At 38.1% G+C, this 23,743-nt stretch overlaps 1 protein-coding gene across 3 annotated transcripts in view; it reads left to right on the plus strand.

Moving 5' to 3' along the window:
• LOC144203920 (aryl hydrocarbon receptor-like) overlaps positions 1-21,970 on the plus strand; it is a 49,234-nt gene extending 27,264 nt beyond the window's left edge. For 2 of the 3 annotated variants that reach the window (XM_077727526.1, XM_077727527.1), the window contains 7 exons: positions 1,015-1,147; positions 9,212-9,345; positions 10,918-11,120; positions 11,197-11,306; positions 11,821-11,962; positions 12,118-13,663; positions 18,906-21,970. In XM_077727526.1, the coding sequence (XP_077583652.1) occupies positions 1,015-1,147; positions 9,212-9,345; positions 10,918-11,120; positions 11,197-11,306; positions 11,821-11,962; positions 12,118-13,663; positions 18,906-19,046 (2,409 nt within the window). In that variant the 3' untranslated portion in view covers positions 19,047-21,970. Of the gene's footprint in view, positions 1-1,014; positions 1,148-9,211; positions 9,346-10,917; positions 11,121-11,196; positions 11,307-11,820; positions 11,963-12,117; positions 13,664-18,289; positions 18,464-18,905 lie in introns of all 3 variants that reach the window. The other variant, XR_013327794.1, reaches the window with a different exon arrangement.
• The last annotated feature ends 1,773 nt before the right edge of the window (positions 21,971-23,743 follow it).

Below are 23,743 nucleotides of genomic sequence, written 5' to 3' on the forward strand. Positions count from 1 at the left end.
CCTAGGTGGAGCAGTGTGGACAAATTGGGTGGGTTCCCGCCAAACTAGTATTTCTGATCGAATTGGGTTGGTCCAGCAAGCCATTCGCTCAGGATCTCCAATTTTGAGCGTTGACATTGCACCATTTGCATTAGATTTAAAATGTTAATATTTATTTATCTGGCAGGCCGACGCCAAGTGGCTTGCAGACCAGTACCGGGCAGTGAACCGGTGGTTAGGGACCGCTACTCTACCTTCTATCCACCTTCACAACTCATAATTATTGTTCACTTCATCATGATTTTATGGAAAAACACCAGTTAACTATATTCTCACCCAAAATACAATGCTCCCCACCATAATGTTAACAAGTCAAATTACAACAACACCAATAATGTAACTCTCTGATGCCATTATGTAACTGGTATATTTACTTTTTGGTGCAGCTTAAATCAGTTGGTAGCTGTCTACCATTCACAAGGTTTGGAGGTTCACTCATCCACCTTTGAATTTATGTTAATATGTATCCTTGAGAAAAATATGAAACCCCCTGTTGCTCCTCATGTTGCATCATCAATACGTTTATGATGGGACAGTGTCAGAGACCTTTGGGTATTGTAGAAAAGCTCAACACAAGTGAAAGTTTATTTAACCTTGTCTTGTATTGATAGAATTATTCAGTGTGAAATCGGAGCCAGTTCAATAGGACAAAGTAGATCTATTTACGATGTAATAGCAAGAATGGTAGTGTGTGTATTTTACTGGACTACCCTTACTATATATTGCTGGGATTGCTAACAGAAGAGAATACAATTAAAGAATAAAAAAAATAAAAAACTGTTAAATGAGATATCTTGCGGAAGCCTGGTTTAGGAATCACAGATCTAAGCTTATCTGTCACTAAAATTGGAGTATTGTATTAAGAGACTTCCAGTATTATGTATCCATCAACTATCTGAAATACCAGTTATCTAGTATGATGTTGTATATCAATCGTGGCTCAGATCTAACTCCACACTTCCTTTTTTCCCTCAGACTGACGTCATGCACCAGAGTGTATATGAGCTTGTCCACACAGAAGACCAGCAGGAACTAAGGAGAAACTTACACTGGGCATTGAATCCACCTCCTGCAGCACCATCCGCTATCAGTCAGGACTCACCTCAAGGTTGATAGTCTCTTAGATTAAATCGGATTAAATTAAACTTTGTTCAGCCCGTACTCAGGAAATTCACTTTGTTGCAGTAGCAAGAAGGTGAAAACACAGACAGAGCAAAAGACATTCTAGAACTAAATAATTAAATAAGTAAATAAATTAATAAGCATATTATACGAAATATATGTATGTATGTATGTATGTGTGTATGCATGCATATATATATATATATATATGTATATGTATATGTATATGTATATGTATATGTATATGTATATGTATATGTATATGTATATGTATATGTATATGTATATGTATATGTATATGTATATGTATATGTATATGTATATGTATATATATACATATATATATATATATATATATATATATATATATATATATATATATATATATATATATATATATATATATATATATATATATATATATATATATATATATATATATATATATATATATATATATATATATATATATATATATATATATATATATATATATATATATATATATATATATATATATATATATATATATATATATATATATATATATATATATATATATATATATATATATATATATATATATATATATATATATATATATATATATATATATATATATATATATATATATATATATATATATATATATATATATATATATATATATATATATATATATATATATATATATATATATATATATATATATATATATATATATATATATATATATATATATACATATATATATACATATACATATACATATACATATACATATACATATACATATACATATACATATACATATACATATACATATACATATACATATACATATACATATACATATACATATACATATACATATACATATACATATACATATACATATACATATACATATACATATACATATACATATACATATACATATACATATACATATACATATACATATACATATACATATACATATACATATACATATACATATACATATACATATACATATACATATACATATACATATACATATACATATACATATACATATACATATACATATACATATACATATACATATACATATACATATACATATACATATACATATACATATACATATACATATACATATACATATACATATACATATACATATACATATACATATACATATACATATACATATACATATACATATACATATACATATACATATACATATACATATACATATACATATACATATACATATACATATACATATACATATACATATACATATACATATACATATACATATACATATACATATACATATACATATACATATACATATACATATACATATACATATACATATACATATACATATACATATACATATACATATACATATACATATACATATACATATACATATACATATACATATACATATACATATACATATACATATACATATACATATACATATACATATACATATACATATACATATACATATACATATACATATACATATACATATACATATACATATACATATACATATACATATACATATACATATACATATACATATACATATACATATACATATACATATACATATACATATACATATACATATACATATACATATACATATACATATACATATACATATACATATACATATACATATACATATACATATACATATACATATACATATACATATACATATACATATACATATACATATACATATACATATACATATACATATACATATACATATACATATACATATACATATACATATACATATACATATACATATACATATACATATACATATACATATACATATACATATACATATACATATACATATACATATACATATACATATACATATACATATACATATACATATACATATACATATACATATACATATACATATACATATACATATACATATACATATACATATACATATACATATACATATACATATACATATACATATACATATACATATACATATACATATACATATACATATACATATACATATACATATACATATACATATACATATACATATACATATACATATACATATACATATACATATACATATACATATACATATACATATACATATACATATACATATACATATACATATACATATACATATACATATACATATACATATACATATACATATACATATACATATACATATACATATACATATACATATACATATACATATACATATACATATACATATACATATACATATACATATACATATACATATACATATACATATACATATACATATACATATACATATACATATACATATACATATACATATACATATACATATACATATACATATACATATACATATACATATACATATACATATACATATACATATACATATACATATACATATACATATACATATACATATACATATACATATACATATACATATATATATATACACACACATATATATGGGGTTCAATAAAGTTTGAGTGTTCTCCCTGTGATTGTTACTTGTCTATATACACGGTAGGCTGTTTGAACACTCTACATTTGCCCTGGGTATGAGTGTGAATAGCTGTCTGTCTTCTTGTGCCCTCGGATTTTAGAGGAAACCCGAGTACCTAGAGAAAACCCACACAGTCACAGGGAGAACACACAAACTTCAACCAGGGATTGAACACTCGATTTCATAACCCTCAGATGGACAGGCTAACTCCTTGTTAGCAATTCTGCCAGATAATAAGTTACGTTTATTGTTGGTCTGGCTTATTATTTCAGCAAAAGAAAAGAAAATCATGTGGCCCTCGATTGAAAACATTCAGAACTGGTCAACAATGTTAGGGTTATTAGTCTTACATTATTAAATATTTGCCTGCAATTAAGAACGCTTGGCTTTATTTAGCTTATTAGTCTTACATTATTATGTAGTTGCTCGCAATGAAGAACGCTTTGCTTTACTTAGTTTATTAACATTAGAAAAGTCACTTTTGCACGTGTGCCTCCAACCGTGTGTAAATGCTCGCTCCTGAGTTAGCCTAAACAACGGGAAGGTCACCGCCATCCCTGCAAAGTCATATTGGCGTTTTCAGAAATCAATTTCAAATTTCCAAATCATTTTCCACCTTGATATCTGATTGATTGATTATATTTTGGTGGCCAGCCAATCAAAAACACAAGACAGACAACTCACACTCATAATCAGGGGAGTTTATAGTGTTCAACCAGTTTAGCATCCATAATTTTGTTTTGTGTGAGTGAACTGGAGTACCCAGAGAAACCCATGAATTCTTGACGAAACCATGAATGCCCCACACTCTGGAAGGTCTGGATCCACCCGGCTTTCATTCGTAGATCTTAGAACGGTAAGGTGGATGCGCTAATCACTAGTCTTTCTATTTGGGTCGTTTACCTATACATCATTCTCATCAGAGGAGGAAATTACCATCCCCAGTTGGGCTTCTTGGTAGTCCACCACCTTTTCGGCTGTTCTTTAAGCAATAATAATTCCAGAAGGATATAGGTAATTAATGCAATAGATATGTGATAGGTTCATAAATAATTACCCTTCCGATGTAATTATCAATCACTGCAGGCAGACATCTTATTTAATTATTGACATTTAATTAAATAGATTGCATCACTGATAAGAACCTTATAAAGGTAGATAGATCAAAGCGTCAAGACTTCATCTTGATCTCCAAAGTATCTCCTCGAACAGTCTTCCCGTAGGGCTTTAAAGCCATGAATCAAAACAGTTACAAGGTTATTGCGTAAGCAAAAACAACATCTGTAACTATAATAACAATCAAGGTATTTTAACAATAACAAAAGAAGAAACTAAAAACAAACTTCATTTGGATTAAAACAATCACGCCTTCATTAGACATAACAATTACATAACAATTACAGAAAGAACCCCGAAGTGCGTCATGATATATGAACACTATGCGAGTGTTGCTGGAAGTGACAGATATCCGTATCTGTTGGTAGCCGAGTCCTTGCTGCAAACCCAGATCATTAGTCCTCGGAGCCCGATACTGGGTGAGATGTCAGATAAACAGTCCTTGTGAGAGAACTAGATGACTGGTTACGACTCCGAGCACTCTTCGAACAATTGGAAGAATGATTTAACAAAAAAATGATTAAATACACATATATAATACTATTACACAATAAACCCGACAATATGTGCGCTACACATCTACAAATAGAAATTAGTTTTGGAAGTTCATTTGCCGACAATCGTCGCCCTCGTCAGTCAGCATGAGCGAATGCCATGCGAGTGGCTGTAATTAACTCTCTGTTTGCCAAAAATGCAATAACGGAAAAGTTGTGACACATTGAAACACACACGCACCCCCACAAACTTATATTAACTGTTCTTAAAAAATGTAACCTCCATGTTTTGCATTAAGTTTGACAACTCCGTTAATGCTATCAGTTTAGCTGTTTCTACATAGAATTGAGGTGACAATAGTTTTGCCTCTGAAGTTTTTTTGAAGCAGTCAATATATATCGTATTCCATTCGAGTTTTGCCCATTCCAAATTACGCAGTCTATCAAACTTTTCAAGATTTCGCTATTTTTCTTTACCTTTTCGTTATGGCGCTCCGTTTCTCTGCGCACTTGCTTGTTGAATTGTATCTCCAATCGGGATTCTCCAAAAGTCTTGGAACGCACCGTTGCTTGTAAGTGTCCGGCAGAGCTTTGGGGTCTCGTACCTGCTTTGGTTAAACAAGTAAAATTTGAAAATCCAGTGTTACTCCCAACACCATGTCGATCGGTGGCAAATAACAAGCACTTCCAGCAATTTGCATTGTTACTCGGAGCCCGTCAGCCAGGGGTAGCGCTCGTAGTTGGAGAACTGAAAGTGGCGCACACACCCATGTCCCGGCTGTAACAGGGTTGCCAGTTTTGAAGTTGACCGCCCTTTCTTAATGATGTCCATTTTTTTCTTGAAAAGTCCATCTGTAAAATGGCTTTGCCAGCAAATCCAAAACCAAATCCGCTTGGTTTCCCGCGTCGGCCATTGTGGGTGAAATTTGCTAGCTCTGGCTGGCTCACTCTGGCTTTGACTAGCCAATCATCGTTGGTGAAAGCGATGACGTATCCTTGCGCCAGCGAGAAGGCAATTACATACCTATTCCTGCGAGAGAAAGCATTGTGGTGTTGCCAACTCAAAATCTGATTGGTTAAAGCAACACAACGCTTGTTTAATGCAGCAGAGCCTGCAGAACTGATTGTGAAGGCCTTGAGGCAGATTTCTGATCCTGGCAACAAATAATGGCTGAAATGTGATTGGTTAAATGCTTCCATATGAAAACACATCTGGAAGCAGTGCAATCAGGGCGAAAGCAACGAAAGGAAGCTAACAGACAATTTGGAATTATTTAAGTATTGATGGACAAAATATAATATATTATTCAGATATTTCTTAGGCCAGCATAGAAGGCCTTGAAGGCCCCGACAGCCCGCCACTGCTATATACTATTGATCACTGTTCATCCTGAGGCCTGCCAAGGTCTGGGACTTGCTAAACTTCCCCAATATCCAATACCATGTGCAACAACATTCTTTCAATCATGCTGAGTCAGAGAATTCTTCTATGTGACTGTAAAATGCCTCCATCCCTTACATGTTAGCTCAACATTTGTTTTCTCCTGAAACCTTTGAATGCATCTGTTTGCTTCCTCAAATTTAAGACGCCGAACCTTGAATAATTGCAATTATGTAACACTTAACTACAACAAAGAGTCCATGTTGACAAACAGATTGGGAATTCAAAATCAGACGGTTAAGTACACACAGTTTAGGCTGTAAGCCATAAGACTGTGCCTCAGGTCAGGTCACATGACCTCGTAATCTTCAACAGGGTCACAAGGTGAAGTGGTCCCCATCTGTATTTTGTAAAATGCTTATGTCTGTGTCTTTAGTTTTTAGCAATGTTTTCAAGCTCAGAGCTCCGACACAAATTCTTGATCCAGGCAACGTGTTATTGTTGTGGGAATTAATGATTGAACCAAAGATTTAAGTATGATTCAGAATTTTGGGAAGACAAATAATTTGTGTTTATCGCTCTTTTACTTTCTTAAATCAACTTTTCCCATAGAAATGAGCTAAATTAATTCGTTCCCACCCTCTGAAAAAAAACACCAAAAAACAGGATATTGGAAAGGAAAAACATATTTTTATTCTTTCTAATTCGCCATCTACTAACAGAGTAACTGATAACTAACTATTGGTTATGATGTTGAATACTAAAAAGAGACATCATTCAGTACAATGCAGAACATTTTTCAGTACAATGCAGAGTGTGGGAGGAGGGTGTCAGGAGTGGCTGGATTGCCCATCCTGGCATGATGTCACGATTATTATCAGCTGTGGCTAATTACGTGATTAGGTTAATTTTGCTATTTAAGCATTATGGTTTTCTGTGAACGCTGTCGGATCATCTGTTTTCATTCCCTGTGTTTCATCGTAGTCATGCCGTTCACATTGACGCCACGCTGCATGTTTCTTTTCATTTGTAATGAGTGATCAAGCTAAGTTGTTTATGTTATGTTACCCCGTTTATTAAATCAAGCTACAAGAGCAACATATCTGCCTCCCCTTTTCCATTTGCTTCGGCGACTCTGCACCTGGGTTCACTTTCCCCCCCGATCGCGTCGCACTGCGCGACGCGATCGTAACAGAGGGGGGGAGAGCGAGACACGGCAACGCGCTTGTAACATAACATAAACAAATTTAAATGTACTTGGACACAAAAAATACACTAAACCTAATTCATTTTTTTTCAGGGTAGTTTGCTTTGTCTCACCTTCAAAATATTCCGAAAATTATGCAAACAAATGGCCTCACAATAGGATAACGGACGACCACTTGCCAACTTGACCGGGTGTTCCTCTCGTATTGGCGAGCAAGCTCTGTCATGCGTGCAACATTCATATTTTTCAATTATTTCGTGCTAAATATTCTCATCATACGCCCTTTCTTTGAACAACTGTTCATTCACCCATTGTTGTTCCCTTTATTCTGCACTGACTAACGGGAGAAAACATGGAAAAATGCAACACTCTGCCCATTGTTTTAAGGTAACTTTACATGAAGGAGTTATGGCGAGAAAGACTGCCATGCTGTTTTCATAAGCAGCCTTCACGTCTCGGCCACCTGCCTGTCTCGTATGCTCGTATCTCAAGGAAAATATTGCCTCAGAATTTTACGTGTATCTCAAATTCCTTGTATGTTGGGGCACTCATATGTCAAGGTCTTACTGTATACAGTGGTACCTCGAGATACGAGCATAATTCATTCCGGGACTGAGTTCGTATGTTGATTTTCTCGTAACTCAAATGATCGTTTCCCATTGAAATGAACTCAAAACAAATTAATTCGTACAAACCCTCTGAAAAAGCGCTGAAAACATGATTTGGATTGGGAAAAAAGTTTTATTTGTTCTAATTCGCACGGCAAAGCTTGTAACATAATATAAACATATTTAAATGAACTTGGATTACGATGCAGAAACACTCAAAAATAAATTTATTCTAGCCTTACACTAAACTTAATTCTAATTTTGTTTTTCATTTTTATACCTTTCTTCTCCCGGCCGGGTTGGCTCTGTTTGCCCCGCCTCCACCCTGAACCGATGGTAGTGTGCTTTTGCATTCATACGAGCTCAGGCCCAGAACTAATTAAGCTCCTATCTCGAGGTACCACTGTACATTACACGAGGGGTTTGCGGGGAAAGAGACAATGGCCATGATGTTCTTTTGAGCAGCCTCTCGCGTCCACTGTCTGCTCATAGCTCAAAATTTGTCTCGCATCTCAAGATAAATATTTGCCTAAAATTTTACTCGTATCTCAAATTTCTCACATTTTGGGCCACTCGTATGTCGAGGTACCACTGTCCTGTATATGAAAGCATGCCATAACACATTTCTCATGCACTGGATTTTCCATAAATTTACCTTTTTTGCATTCATAGAAATGGAGCCGGACAGTACCTCATCCTTGGTCACCTACAATCCTGAGCAACTTCCTCCAGAGAACTCATCATTCCTTGAGAGGAGTTTTGTGTGCCGTTTCCGCTGCCTCCTGGATAATTCTTCAGGCTTCCTGGTAAGTTTTGCTATAAAATTATTACTTTGGTGATGTCGTGCATGGAATGTCAAGTGTTTGGACCCAAATGCAGGGAAGTAGGCAATGGAAGAGGAATGGAGTGCTCTTACAAAATGTAATCACTTAAGAAAATGACAAAGACTGCTGCCCTCTGGCAGATGATACAGGCCTCACAAAACATGGACAAATAGACTTATGGACATTTTTTTCCCCACAGCCATCAGGACTCTGAACTTGCGTGGTGCAATAACTTCGGGGTGTGCAATAACAGTGTGCAATATCTTAGATTGGGCCAGTGATGTGCCTTTAAGGCCTTTTCTGCTGGCCTAAGAAATACCTGAATCACCGACTGATGTTAATTATATTTTGTCCATGAATACTTATTGAATAATTCCAAATTGTCTGTTAACTTCCTTTCATTGCTTTTCTCCCTGGTTGCACTGCATCCAGATGTGTTTTCATATTAAAGCACTTAACCAATCACATTTCAGCCGTTATTTGTTGCCAGGGTCAGAAATCTGCCTCAAGGCCTTCACAATTAGTTCTGCATGCTCTGCTGCATTAAACAAGCGTCGATAAAATTGTTGCTTTTTACCAATCAAAATTCGATTTAGTGACACCAAGGCCTTCTCGCAGGCGTAGGGATATCGCCTTCACCAATTATGATTGGCTAGTGATAGAGTGGACTAGCCAGAGCTACCAAACTGAATCTGGAGCGAGCTGCACAAGAAAATATATTGTTGTGTTGATTTAATAGCGGTTTTGTCAACCCACAATGGCTGAAGGAGAAGAAATTGATGTTTTTGCACATATACTGTAAAAGCCATTTTCAAGACGGACTTTTCAAGAAAAAAAATCTGGACGTTATTATGAAAAGGTCGGACAAATCCAAAGCAAGCAAGCCTGTCACAACCGGGAACGAATATTTTCAGCACTAAATTGAATAAAAACGTTTGCCAGAACTACGACAGAATAGGCTCGACTTTCAGCATTAGCTTCGATGGCGATAGAAAAGAAAGAGAAAAGGAAGGAGGATGGATATTCTGTACAGGTAATAATGTTGGTCAGTAAAATAGGGCTATATTCCTAAATAATATTTCAATTGTATGAGGTTATTATTGATGATTTTTTTGTGTCGCAGCTGTAGTTGCAATAGAGGTTTCATAAAATAGTTTTTTTGGGTTGGATTGATTAAGACATAGCTGAAGGTGTCGCTAGAAAATGTATATGTATATGTATGTGTGTGTGTATGTGTATGTGTATGTGTATGTGTGTGTATGTGTATGTGTGTGTGTATGTGTGTATGTGTATGTGTATGTGTGTGTGTATGTGTAATCGATTCGATTTGATTCGATTCGATTTGATTTGATGTGATGTGATTCGATTTGTTTCGATTTGATTTGAAAACAACAGAAAATATGTGTAAATTCAGTACAGAGTTGGGAGACCGTCTCAACGGTCTTTCTCCTTGCAAAAGTAAAAATCCAGATGATTGTCTTTTCTTCTTTATTTGTGCATGAATTTGGGAATGTCTCATGGTTAACCTGACATCAGCTCTCTCTTTTTTTACAGGCTTTGACTTTCCAGGGCAGGCTCAAATTTCTACACGGACAGAACCAGCGGCAAGAGAATGGAGGAAAGTCACCACCACAACTTGCACTTTTTGCTATTGCAACTCCTTTACAGCCTCCATCCATATTGGAGATAAGGACCAAAAACATGATCTTTAGAACGAAGCACAAGCTGGACTTTACACCATTGGCTTGTGATGCAAAGTAGGCTTAGAATTTTGGTTTCAGTGGAGGAAGGTAACAAGTAAAAAGAAAATTAATGAACTCTTTGTCCCCTCAGGGGTAAGATAGTCCTGGGGTACACAGAGGCTGAACTGAGGGTACGAGGATCTGGTTATCAGTTCATCCATGCAGCTGATATGCTCTACTGTGCAGAGAATCATGTTAGAAGTAAGTTTCATTTAATCGCAATGCACAACTCATTGTACTAATGGTAAAGTCACCCAAACATGTTTCAGTTTCATGTTGCGCAATATAGTTTCATCTGATATGGGTCTGATATGTCTTCCAAAATATAGACAGTATAGAACACTGTCTTTTGAACATAGTCTTGTCAGAGAAGTTGGGCATACACAGTACAAGCCAGTCCTAGAGTTATTAAAACTGCTTTTGTTAGTAATCCTATGGGATTATGGAGCAGATTGAGTAAAGCTGTTGATCTGCAGGAGAAGAAAATAGAAAGGGGAGGGGGTCTACATATCCACTGAAAAAGCAAAGCATCACAGATGAGCCAGCACTAATACATTATGAGGACAAATATCTCAGAGGCCAGATATGTTACTCTTGCCAGTGTGGATCAAGGGTGAAAGTACTTTAGTCAATGTGCAAAACAAATAAACAAGCACAAGATTAAACCCACTGCCAGCAGGTGCAACAACATTCACTCTATGTGTTTGTGTTGTAGTGATGAAGACTGGGGAGAGTGGACTGACGGTATTCAGGCTGCTGACCAAGGAAAATCGTTGGAAATGGGTGCAGGCCAACGCTCGTCTGGTTTACAAAAATGGCAAACCCGACTACATCATTGCTACCCAGAGGCCCCTTTTGTATGTTTTTATTTACTGTTGAATTCAAAAGTGAAATATGTTATAGTCATTGAAATACTTGATATATTTTGAACCCTAACTTTCAGAACTTCAAATTGAAGGATACCTAAGACCATAAAAGTTCTACTTGTATAAACATGATTTCTGTTATGCAGGGATGAAGAGGGAGGAGAACACTTGCGGAAGCGCTCCATGCATTTACCCTTTACATACGCGACAGGTGAAGCCTTGCTCTACCAGTCCAACCATCCCATTGCATGCTTCAGAGATGGTGTTCCTGAGAAGAACAGTAGTAAGTCAAAAAAGAGCCGGGCAGACAGGGTGTTAAGAGATGGTCTGGATCCGGGATCACTTCTTGGAGCCCTTATGAGCCAGGATGAATCGGTATATGTTTGCCAGCCTGCCCTGGAACCCAAAATCACCTTTCACAGTAGCTTTTTTGGAGACCAAATGGACTGCTCTAACTCGAAATCCAGTTTGCACACAGGCTGGGACACACGAAGGAATGGAGATGTGGATCAAAGTATCACAGAGCCAGGCACAAGCTTCGACCCACTGCTTGCAACTCTGGACTCCCTCTCTTTGGAAGGCCAAGGGGTTGTAGATTCAGAAGATGGTGGCTGTTCAAACGGGGAGTTGTTTGGAGCTCTAGAGGGTTTGGGGCTGAGCGCTGAGGATCTCGAGCTTCTCCTGTTGGATGAGCGGATGATTCGGGTTGAAATAGACCCAGAACGTGTTCCGACCTTGGACGACCTACTAACAAATGATGAAATTCTTTCATACATTTATGACTCTATTGAAGGAAAGACAGATTCCACCGACAAAGGAGGACAGGTGCTACCTTCCAATCCCTCTGTTAGTGCAACTGTGTTGGTATCTGAAAGCATGGTCACCTCAAACACAAATGTGAAAATGCAGTTTTCTCACCATAAGCCTCCTGTTGCTGGACAGGCTCCCACCATTCAGTTGTCACAGCAAATGCAAAAGCACCTCAGCATTTGCTCTGACAAAGGAATGCACAACTGGGGCAATGGAGAACTATTGGGGAATATAGACGCTGATCCTAATGGACAATGGTCAGCCCAAAATATTCTCATGAATGCAGGGATACAACTGCAACACATGAATTCACAACAGGCTGTTTTCAATGGCAAGACCTCAGAAGTAAATAGGGCACTCCAACAGCACCAAGGATACCTGCAACAGCCCCTGATGCAAAACCAACCCTCACAACAGTGCCATACCAAACAAAACGAAGCCAACTTAAATGGACTGAGTAGCATTTGCAGCACACAGCAGTCGGCAGTAAAACCACAGTGGCAGGACTTGGCTTTGGGAGATAGTCTGGGTTCATGCCTCAATAACAGCCCAAAAAATCTTGCAGACACGTCGATAGACTGCTGCATGGATTATGGCATCGACAATATTGGCAATTCAGATTACTCCATCAACGGTGGTGTTTTGTTTGGTAGTAATACACTCCGACATAGGACCGAGTCCACAGTTACATCTTTCCAAGGGGTGACCCAAAACAGGCAGCCTGATCAGATCTCAGTTCCTTTAGCGCAGGTAATCTCCAGCCTGTCCCAGTCTCCGAATACCTCACTGGAGCAAATCCTGGGAGTCAGCAAACCTTGTCGTCAATTGGATCATTTCAGCATGGTCGCCTCAGACATGGCTCCTGAACCCAATCAGGGAAAGGTCAGTACAGTATGGAGATCAAAACACACCAATTTGCACTTTTGTTTTGAGATGTAAAAAAAAGTTTGAAAAGTTGATGATAAACAATTTTCTTTTTCTAAATATTTAGTTGTCATAATAAATCACACAAAAAATGAGGTAAAATTTGCAAAAAATTGTAGTAATTCGAAGAACATATTTCCACATTAAGTATGTAACTGTTATGTTCAAATTCAATGTTGTATTTTATATGAACCGTTGGAATGTTCAAGGTGGCTGGGTGGAGTTGTTAGCACGTGAGCCTCACTGCACTTGGGGTCAAGGGTTGGATCCCAGGTGGCTCCTCACTGTGTGGAGTTTGCATGTTCTTCACAGGCTTGCGTTGGTTTTTCTGGGTACTCTGGTTGTCTCCCACATGCCAAAAAACATCCATGTAGGCTGGTTGAACACTCTAAATTGCCTTTAGGTATGAATGTGAGCTTGAATGGTTGTCCTTCTCCTCGTGCCCTGCAATTGGTTGGCTACTAATTCAGGGTGTCACCCACCTGGTGCCCGAAGTCAGCTGAGAGAGGCTCAAGTACCCCTCACAACCCTCGTGAGAAAAAGCGGTTCAAAAATGAATTTATAAAATGAATAATGCAATGCTCAATAAACAACCTTTTTTTTTTAATTTAGTAATCCCTCATATTTCACAGATAATATAAACCAGACATGGCCACCATTATCAAAAAAAAACGAGAAGTAGGTTATCTCCGTACAATATGTATACAAGTACAATCATCGGCGGCCCAGTGGTTTGAGTGGCACGTCTGCCTCACAGCTCTGAGGTCCTGGGCTCAAATCCAGGTCGGTCCACCTGTGTGGAGTTTGCATTTTCTCCTGCGTGGGTTTCATCCCATATTCCAATGACATGCATGGTAGGCTGAGACTTTAAATTGTCCCTAGGTATGTGTGAGAGTGAATGGTTGTCCGTCTTCTTGTGCCCTGTGATTGGTGGGCCACTGGTACAAGGTGTTCCCTGCCTCCAACCTGAACTCAGATGAGAGAGGCTCAACTACCCCTTGCAAACCTTGTGAGAAGAAGTGGTTCAGAAAATGAATGAATAAAAATAAAGTACAATCATCAAAAAGTGCATTTATTAAATGTTACAGGTAGAGGCAATTGAAAAGATGGTACAGTGCTCCCCCGCTACTTCGTGGTTGAGCTACCGCGGACTCAGAGCTTTGCAGATTTTTTGGGGAAAAAAAATACAAATATTACATTGAAACAAGACATTTTAGTTTTTTTGTTATAACATGAATTTCACTCTCTCTACCCGTATTCTATATGGTGTACTCTATACAGGGGGGGGGGGGGTAAAAAAATTGTAAAAAAATAAAATAGATAAATAAATAAATAAAAAACATTGTTTTGGGAATTAATTTTTAATTAAGCATTTTTGAAGGGGAATCCCTACTTCGCGGAAATTCACTTATCGCGGGTGGTCCCGGTCCCCATTAACCGTGATAACAGAGGGAACACTATACAATAATAATCCCCTACCCCATCTCATCTCATTTTCTGAACCGCTTTATTCTCATTAGAGGGTCGCAGGGGGTGCTGGAGCCAATCCCAGCTCTCTCCGGGCCAGAGGCGGGGGACACCCTGAATATGTGCGTGACCGGACATTTCGTCGACGGACAATTAGTCGCTGGACTCGCGAACGATTGTTTCGAAAATAAATGGCATTATAAAAAATGATTTTATTAAAAATCATTAAAAAGAAGACAAAGGAAATTCACATATTCTTCCTTGTCTTCCTTCTTTTTTTTTGCTTGGTATTCCCAAAGGTATCGTGTATACAGACTAGATTTCCAATGCGCGTTGTGAGGCAACAGAGCTAGACGGTCTTGCTTGTCGGCCATTTTAAGAATAGGTCCATACGCTCTTATTAATAGAGTCAATAGAATTTGTTCTTTGAAAGGACAATAGATTGCTTGATTTAAAATCAAATATGTGCATCTATATCAAAGTAAGAGATGCAGTATTTTTGGCATACTTTATAACAAATATCTTCTAATAGATTAATTTTTACATCTTTCCAAATGTGGAGCGCTCAACGTAGGAACCGTTTCGTGCGTAGTGTTTAGAGACGAGCACATTTACCACTCGCACACGCCCAAATGTCAATGTATTTGTGTTGTCGAACGAACTGTTTTATTTTCTTTGATAAAAAATATGTGAATTTCCTTTGTTTTCTTCAATAGTGGTTAAGGTTAGTGTTTAAGGTTAGGCGAACTGTCTGGTGAGAACTGTCTGGTGACAAAGTGTCGGGCGAAGAATTGTCCATTGACGATGGGTCCGGTCGCCGAATTGTCCGGAGATCAAGCGTCCGTTCGACGAACAGCCCGGGGACGCAGTGTCCGGCGACAAAGTGTCCGTCGACAAAATGTCCGAGTACCAATTTGTGGCCAGCCAATAGCAGGGCACAAGGACACAAACAAATATCCAAACTAACACTCATACCTCGGGACAATCTAGAGTGTCCACTCAGCCTACCATGCATGTCTTTGGAATGTGGGAGGAAAGCAGAGTACTCGGAGGAAACCCACGCAGGGAGAACATGCAAACTCTACAAAGGTGGACCGACCTGTACTCGAACCCACGATCTCAGAGCTGTGAGGCCGACGTACTCACCACTCACGTCACCGGGCTGCCTCTAATTAAAATGTATATCTAGAAAAACAATGCACCATATTTTCATACCTATACGATACACCCCCTGAAAGGGCACCGCCTCAGTCGTGAGTGTATTTGCTCATTTTTGTCAATACAAAAGGCGCTTCGTTTCAAAGGACGTGCTGTGATAGAATGACACACACGTTAGCATGCATGCTAGCGTATGTTTTAAAAAACAGAAAGCAAAACTAAGTTTGATTTTTTTATTGACGTAATGTCTATTTGCGAAAAATACAAGTCAAAGTATTCAAACATCTGCAATGCTTTCAAAGTCTTCATCTGTATCTGACATAAAGAGCTCAGCTAAGAATGCTCGGTTCCCTCATTGTCAAGGTCAGAGTTGTTGCCTTGGGGTTTCGTAATCGTGATTCCAGTTTTGAGGAAAGCTCAAACAACAGTGCTCGTCGGCACTTTAGCCCAGGCATTTGCAATCTATTCCAAGTCATCACGTAACTTGTGCGATGCTGCCTGTCCGTTTTTGTATGTAGGGTTAAAAGCGCTACAAGCTAATTGAGGTCATGTGAATTGCCACTCGTCTGGGATGTTTTGAATAGATTTTCAGTAATTCTTGGAATACGCAGGGAGGCAATAGATCTCAAATAAGTAGCGTGTCGGTAGGAAATGAAGCCAGTCAGTCACGCGGTCAGGGTCTTAAAAAATTTAGAATTTAGCCCATAAACAAGGCGCACCAACTAATTGGGCTCCCCTTTCATTTGAAAGAAGTGTTTTGACTTTTAAGTTCCTATAGGTGTAAAACTACGGCAAATACTTTAAGTACTGTATTGACAGTGAAAATATTTCCTTTGCGCTTGATATAAATAAATAAACAGATTATTGGGAGCCTAAAGTCAAGTCCTCCTCGCCAGATTCAAGAGGCATTGGATCATTGATGGAATCTTCAGGAGGCATCGTAGGGGCGGCAGAAGCTTTTGCGAGAGGTTCCTGACAAAGGCAAGAAACTTAGTTATGGGGAGTTGTGACCGCTGTCTTCTTTTGAACAAGTATGCTTTTGTACAAGAACCTGAAACTGTCAAGATGATTTCTTGTTCGATGGCCACCAGTCATCTGGACCTATTGTTGCAAACTGCCTCCCATATTGAAAATGTATTTGGTTTTCTCAAACTACTAAGACCACAATCTTCATCTTTATGGCCGTCATTGTTTTGGGGGAACTTAATTTTCCACTTTGCTCCTTCACCAGTCGTCTTACCCACCCAGAGAGTAAAATTTTCGTATTAGAGCGAAAATGTCTGCCCGCAGCCCGGACATCAATGGAAATTCAGCTTCCACTTTGCTCCTCCACCTGTCTTAGCCGCCCAGAGAGCTCTATTTTCGGACAAAGGAGACAGTGTCCGCCATAAAATTTCTGGGAAATTCCACCATCACCTCTGCTATCTCGAGGCTCGCATTTCCGAAAAAAAATCCACCTTCACCAAGGAACTCTGCCATCCAGTCCACTCAGAGAGCTCTGCGGATAAAAGTGACTTTCCATAATTTTTCTTCTTCGGTGCTGAGTTGAGGGACAGTACCTTACCTTCCGCCATTTTTCTGTGTGGCAAGCAAAAGACAAGGAACTGTCACTTGTTAGTTTCAGTGTGAATTTTTACATTTTTCTGAACATTTTTAGTTGGCTACTTACAATAAAAAAGCTTTGTACTGAAGCACCGAATGTTGAGGCTGCAAAGTGGTGAAAGATGACAGTAGTCGAGTCCAGCCCAGTCCAGACTAGTTTAGTCTCCTCTAATCAAGTCTTCTATAGCATAGTATAGCATATTATAGCACAGTATAGCATCGTATAGCACAGTACAGAGAAACCTCGCTACTTCACGCTTCGGTTATTGCTGTTTCACTAAATCGCAGATTTTTTTCTGGGGAATTTAAAACAAAACTACTCATTCATTCATCTTCCATACCACCCATCTTTGAAAGGGTTGCGGTGGTTGCTGGAGCCTAACCCAGCTGTCTTCGGGCGAAAGGCAGACTACACCCTAGACTGGTCGCCAGTCAGTCGTAGGGCACACAGAGAGACAAACGACCATCCACACTCCCAATCATATCTCCGCCTCCGAGATTCGAGCCCGCGTCTGCCTGCAACGAAGTCAGGCGAGTGAACCTCTACACCACGAGGCGGCATATTTTTTTTAAAGTTCATGAAAATGTGAAAATCCATGCTGAAACTAGCAAGCAGAAGCAATTCCCCTGTCTTCCGCTTGCTACTAGGCCGCAGCACTGAAGAAACTTTTTTTTAAGTTCATAAAAATGTGAAAATCCACGCTGTAGCCAGAAGCCACTCTTGTTATTACGACTCAAAAGATTTTTTAATGGTTTTGACCCTATTTCGCGGATTTTCACTTTCCGTGGGGAGTCCGACCCATTAACCATGATAATCGAGTTATTACTGTATAGCACGGCAAAGCAGCATATAGCATGTGATATATAATAGTGTGTTCATCTAATAAGGGATGACTCCAATTAATAAAACGAAAAAGTCATACCACATTGCATAACTTCCTGCTTCTCTGTTCTCACTTTTTGGACTCTACAGATGGAAAATGGTCGCATCCTGACCACAGCATACACAGCAATCTCCAATGGGAAAGGTGCAACGCCCCCTGCTGTCCAGCTCCCTTGCAAGGAGACTCTGCCTGGTGTCCCCGATCCACCAGGCACTGGTTTTTACCTCTGACCAGCTGGTGCCCGCACTTCAAATGGCCAGAGACACAAACGCATGCACAAGCGTAACCCCGCTTCCCCACTCACACCTACATATACTAACTGGACCAGCCTTATGACATAGATCAAACAACATACAAACAAAACTAATAAATGCGCTCCTGTTATTTTTCCAGATTTTTTGGGGGGGCCAAGGTGGCTGAGCGGTATTTGTATTATTTTTCATGTCATATTATCATGAGTCCTTTGTTTACAATAATGCAGTTAGAGAGTTATGTGAATGAATACAGATGCGACAGATGATTCAGGGTTTTCTCTTATTTTAGTGATGGAGTTGCAGATGAACCGACAGGTTTGGAGGTTTGGTGTTTGCGCTTCATGAATGTACAGGCACTCAGGCGAAAAAAGGGAGGGAGGCTTTTAGCACTAAATGCAACTTTTACATTTTCCATTTTTCCCTCAAATTTCTACAGATCTTCCTGTTGATAACGTACACTCACCAGCGTTCCTTAGATAAACCGGAAAAGTAACTTCATCAAAAATCTGCCTTTTTAGAATTATAACGGGATAGTAGAAAGCAATGGCTTGATATAAATCATTAACCGTAACCATTTAGATATTTCTAATTATATACAAAATCTGAAAGAAACTCCACAATTTTTGCTGAAGTTGAATAAGTACTATGGCATATTTTGTTTTTCAAGCTCATTGCAGGTGTACCTAAAAAGTTTCCAAAGTGAGGACTATATTGCAGATTGCTTCAATGCGCATTTCATTAGTACAAGGATATAAAAAGAAAATCAAATAATCAAGCAAACAAATCACTTTTCAATCTTGCGACAAGAATGTAGTGCTTTGTTTATTAGTGCAGGGGTGGCCAACCAGTCAGAGACCAAGAGCCACATTTTTTACTGTGTTGCCGCAAAGAGCCACATTTTTTACTGTGTTACCGCAAAGAGCCACATCACACACATACCTTTGCTCAGCCAGATTTATTGTAAATGTCACACACCAGCATAGTAATGAAATAAATTGACTCCTACAGTACTAACTGCACAGGCCAGTCATTATCAACAATGAACATTGTGTGCACTGTCTCACAGACAAAATCTCAGTTCAACCAAGTCCACAAACAAAAATATAATAATTTAAAATAGTGTTTTTCTTTTACTATGCATGTTACTTAGTGGGACTTCTGTCATAAAATCAGAGCCTATTTTTGCGCAACATTCGCTCCTTGTGAGCTGTCATTTATTATGAATGGCTTTTATAGCGCGCCCACCACGTGGGTGTACACCTCGCTCTCCTATTGGCTGCTCCCGGCTGAGCACTCTCGCCTTGGTTTGCCTCGCAGGGGGTGTGGCTTTTTCAGCCGACGCTCAATCTTTGGGATACTTTTTGTGTGTGCGACGCTGTTCATTGTTGCTTCTGGTTCACGGGAGCTCTCCCACTCTGTTAAAAACGTTTACTCAAATGACCTTGCTCCTACTGGGAAACTTTGAGGTATTTTCATCCCAAGCACATGCGCATTGGACGAAAATACCGTATTAAACTCAAGCGAAGCGCACACGCAAATAAAAATAAAACACAAATACAAACTTTGATATGGACGTAAGAGCCGCATGAAACCGGGCAAAGAGCCGCATGCGGCTCGCGAGCCGCGGGTTGGCCACCCCTGTATTAGTGTAACAATTGTTACTTGTCAACATTGAGATTAAATGTTTAAAAGGAAGTATAGAATATGAAAAATATGATGCTTGGATAATATTCTGCACTTTATTTTAAGCATCAGCTTTGCAATCAGGTCCAAATAAACCCAGATTTTTTTTGTTGTATACTTTATTGATTTAAAACGTGATTAATTCTAACTAGACAAGTATGTATCTATCCAAGCCCTCACACGCATAAATACTTCCGTACAATAGTTCGTATTCTCTTGATATTTCTGCAGTGCAATTATACTGTATCTAAAGATGTGTTTTTTTTCTTTTTTACTTTTTTCACCATTATGGTGTTATATTTGAAATTAAATGCTTTGAATTTCCCTTATTAGATTAATTATTCAGAATTTGTCGGACAACTCAGTGGGGGATTGTTGAACGCGTCGGCCTCACAGCTCTGTGGTCGAGGGTTCGATCCCAGGTCATTCCTCACTGTATGAAGTTTTCACGTTCTCCCCGGGCATGCGAGGGTTTTTTTCCAGGTCCTCCGGTTTCATCCCACATTCCAAAAACATGCATGGTCAGCTGGTTGAACACTCTAAATCGCCCCTAGGCATGTGTGTGAGTGTGAATGGTTGTCTCTTGTCTCCTTGTGTCCTGCGATTGGCTGGCCTCTAATTCAGAGTGTCCCCTGCCTGCTGGCCATAGTTGGCTGGGATAGGCTCCGAGACCCCCCGTGACCGTTGTGAGGATGAGTGATACGGAAAATGAATGAATGAATTAAGAATGTGTTTATTCAGTCTATGTCAAACAAGAGTCCTTGCTTCTTCTAAAGCAAAATATATTGTCAATGCACGCAAATAGGGGAAGAGGGAAGAACGCATTGTTTTTCTGTGGCAGAGCGTACGTTATCAGCACCCACTCTTTGTTTTTGCTTTATATGTTTGGATCAGACAATTCCTTGCTCACTACTGGTTTGAAGTATTATGAGTTGAGTGGTTAGCGCATGGCCTCACAGTTCTGGGGTCGAGGGTTCAATCGAGGTCATTTGGTACCGGGCCGCAGAACAAGAAGAAAATTTACATTACTTTTGTTTTTTTTCAGAATGTGAAAAAAAATACCTTGAAAAATTGCTGAATTCTCTGTTATTCTATGTCATTCATGGCAAAGGTCAAGCGGCTTGAAAAATGGCTCTCAAGCCACATTTTTAATCTCACCCTCCTACTTGAAATGAAAAAAAAGTCGTGATTATTAATAAACACTACTGTGCTTGGTACTTGTTTCTTTTGCCGTAATGTTGCACTCCCTGCCTCTGTTTTCACCCGTCGTCTTCTTTTCTACCTTAGTACAACGGCTATACATATTTTGGAATAAAAAAAAGAGGTTTCTGAACTTGCCAAAACTGTGTAATCCAAAATTGAAACTATTGGTATATTCTTCAAATATAAAAGTTACCTAGTTTGCAAGTGAGTCCTCCCTGAATCTATCTGTTAACTCACCTGATACTGAAAAGAAAAGTGTATGTTGTCTAATTTTTTACGTCAACAAAGTAAACACCGTTAAAAACAAATTAACAAGTTCATTTTCTTTTCTTTTATTTGCACTTTAATAACAGCTGCTTTTGTCTCAGCCAATTGGACAAACCTTTAACCTTCAAATTTTGTCATTAAAAAAAGAGGGTATATAATTGTGTTTCCTGTTGTTCTGAACACGTACGGAACCGGGATCCCTGCACCGAAGTGCATGCCGAACCATGACTTGTGTGTAATGTTAGTCCCCTATTTAGTACCCCAGTAAGTGTAATAAACAAAATTGTGGTCACACAAACACAGTAACTTCATGAATAACAGACAAGAAGTACTTGACGAGAGTGGTTGTCACTTTTTGTAACCACTGTAATCAAGCGATTTTTGTAAATTCCAATGAGATTCCCGAAGCTTCCATCAAGATATTTTGATTCATTCTTCATTTGCAAACTTCTACAGTTGACTCAGGTTTGAAGTGTGCTTTTTCCCCGTGGTATTTTTCCTGCTCCTTCCACAGATGTTTAACAGGATTTCTTGTGAACTGGGGTTGTACATTTTCTTGTTATTTTTCATTTTTGTATCTAAAATTAATGTGCAATGCCAAGGTTCCACTTTTGTCCATAGGGCATTCTCCCAGTTTTTCAGCTTGTAAACATGCACTTTTGGAAATTTCTCGTCTTGTCTTTAATGACGAATTTTCAAAAATAGGTGTAACAAGAAGCTCATATGTCAGTATCAAACTGATGGATGTTTTGACCTTGAATTTACATTTTATTCTATTGGATGTTTTTTTTCTGAATTCTTCTGTTGTAATTCCCATTATCTCTCGCTTCAATTTGACATCAGTTTTTTTCTTTTGGCTGCATCCAGGGAGTTTGACTAATGTCCTGTACTACTTTGTGAATAACATTTTCAAATGTGGTCACAACTCACATCAAAATGCTTCAAGATGATTCCATAGCCTTTAACTTAAGCGTGCTCATATGTTATTTTCTTTCTAATCTCTTGGTCCGTGTTTAGTGTGTTAGGCCACATCGCAGATTCATATCTTGTGACCCTTTTCAACGTGCACTATTATTTATTTACTTTTATTTTTTACATATTCCATTTTTTTTTCATTCATGGTAATTAATCTTCCATACCGCGCATCCTCAAAAGGTTTGTGGGGGTTCGTGGAGTCGAACCCAACTGACTTCCGGCGAAAGGCAGTCTACAGCCTAGCCTGGTCGCCAGTCAGCCATAGGGCACACAGAGAGTCAGACTACTATACACACTCACGACCGTAGGCACTCACAATCATATCACCACTAGTGGGATTCGCGCTTACCCGTACCGAAGTGAGGCGAGCGGACCTCTTCAACACAAGGCAGCTCTGTTCCGTGATAAATAAATTTTTGTTATTATTTTGTTAAGTTATCTCTGTAACCAGCATTCATTACTTGTGGGGTGTGCCGACAATGTTGAGCATGGGTGTAGATAAAATATATACACTGAAATTATGAGATTATAAAAATCTTGTCACC

This window comes from Stigmatopora nigra, chromosome 11, assembly GCF_051989575.1.
Source record: "Stigmatopora nigra isolate UIUO_SnigA chromosome 11, RoL_Snig_1.1, whole genome shotgun sequence".
In the NCBI taxonomy this organism is placed as follows: domain Eukaryota; kingdom Metazoa; phylum Chordata; class Actinopteri; order Syngnathiformes; family Syngnathidae; genus Stigmatopora; species Stigmatopora nigra.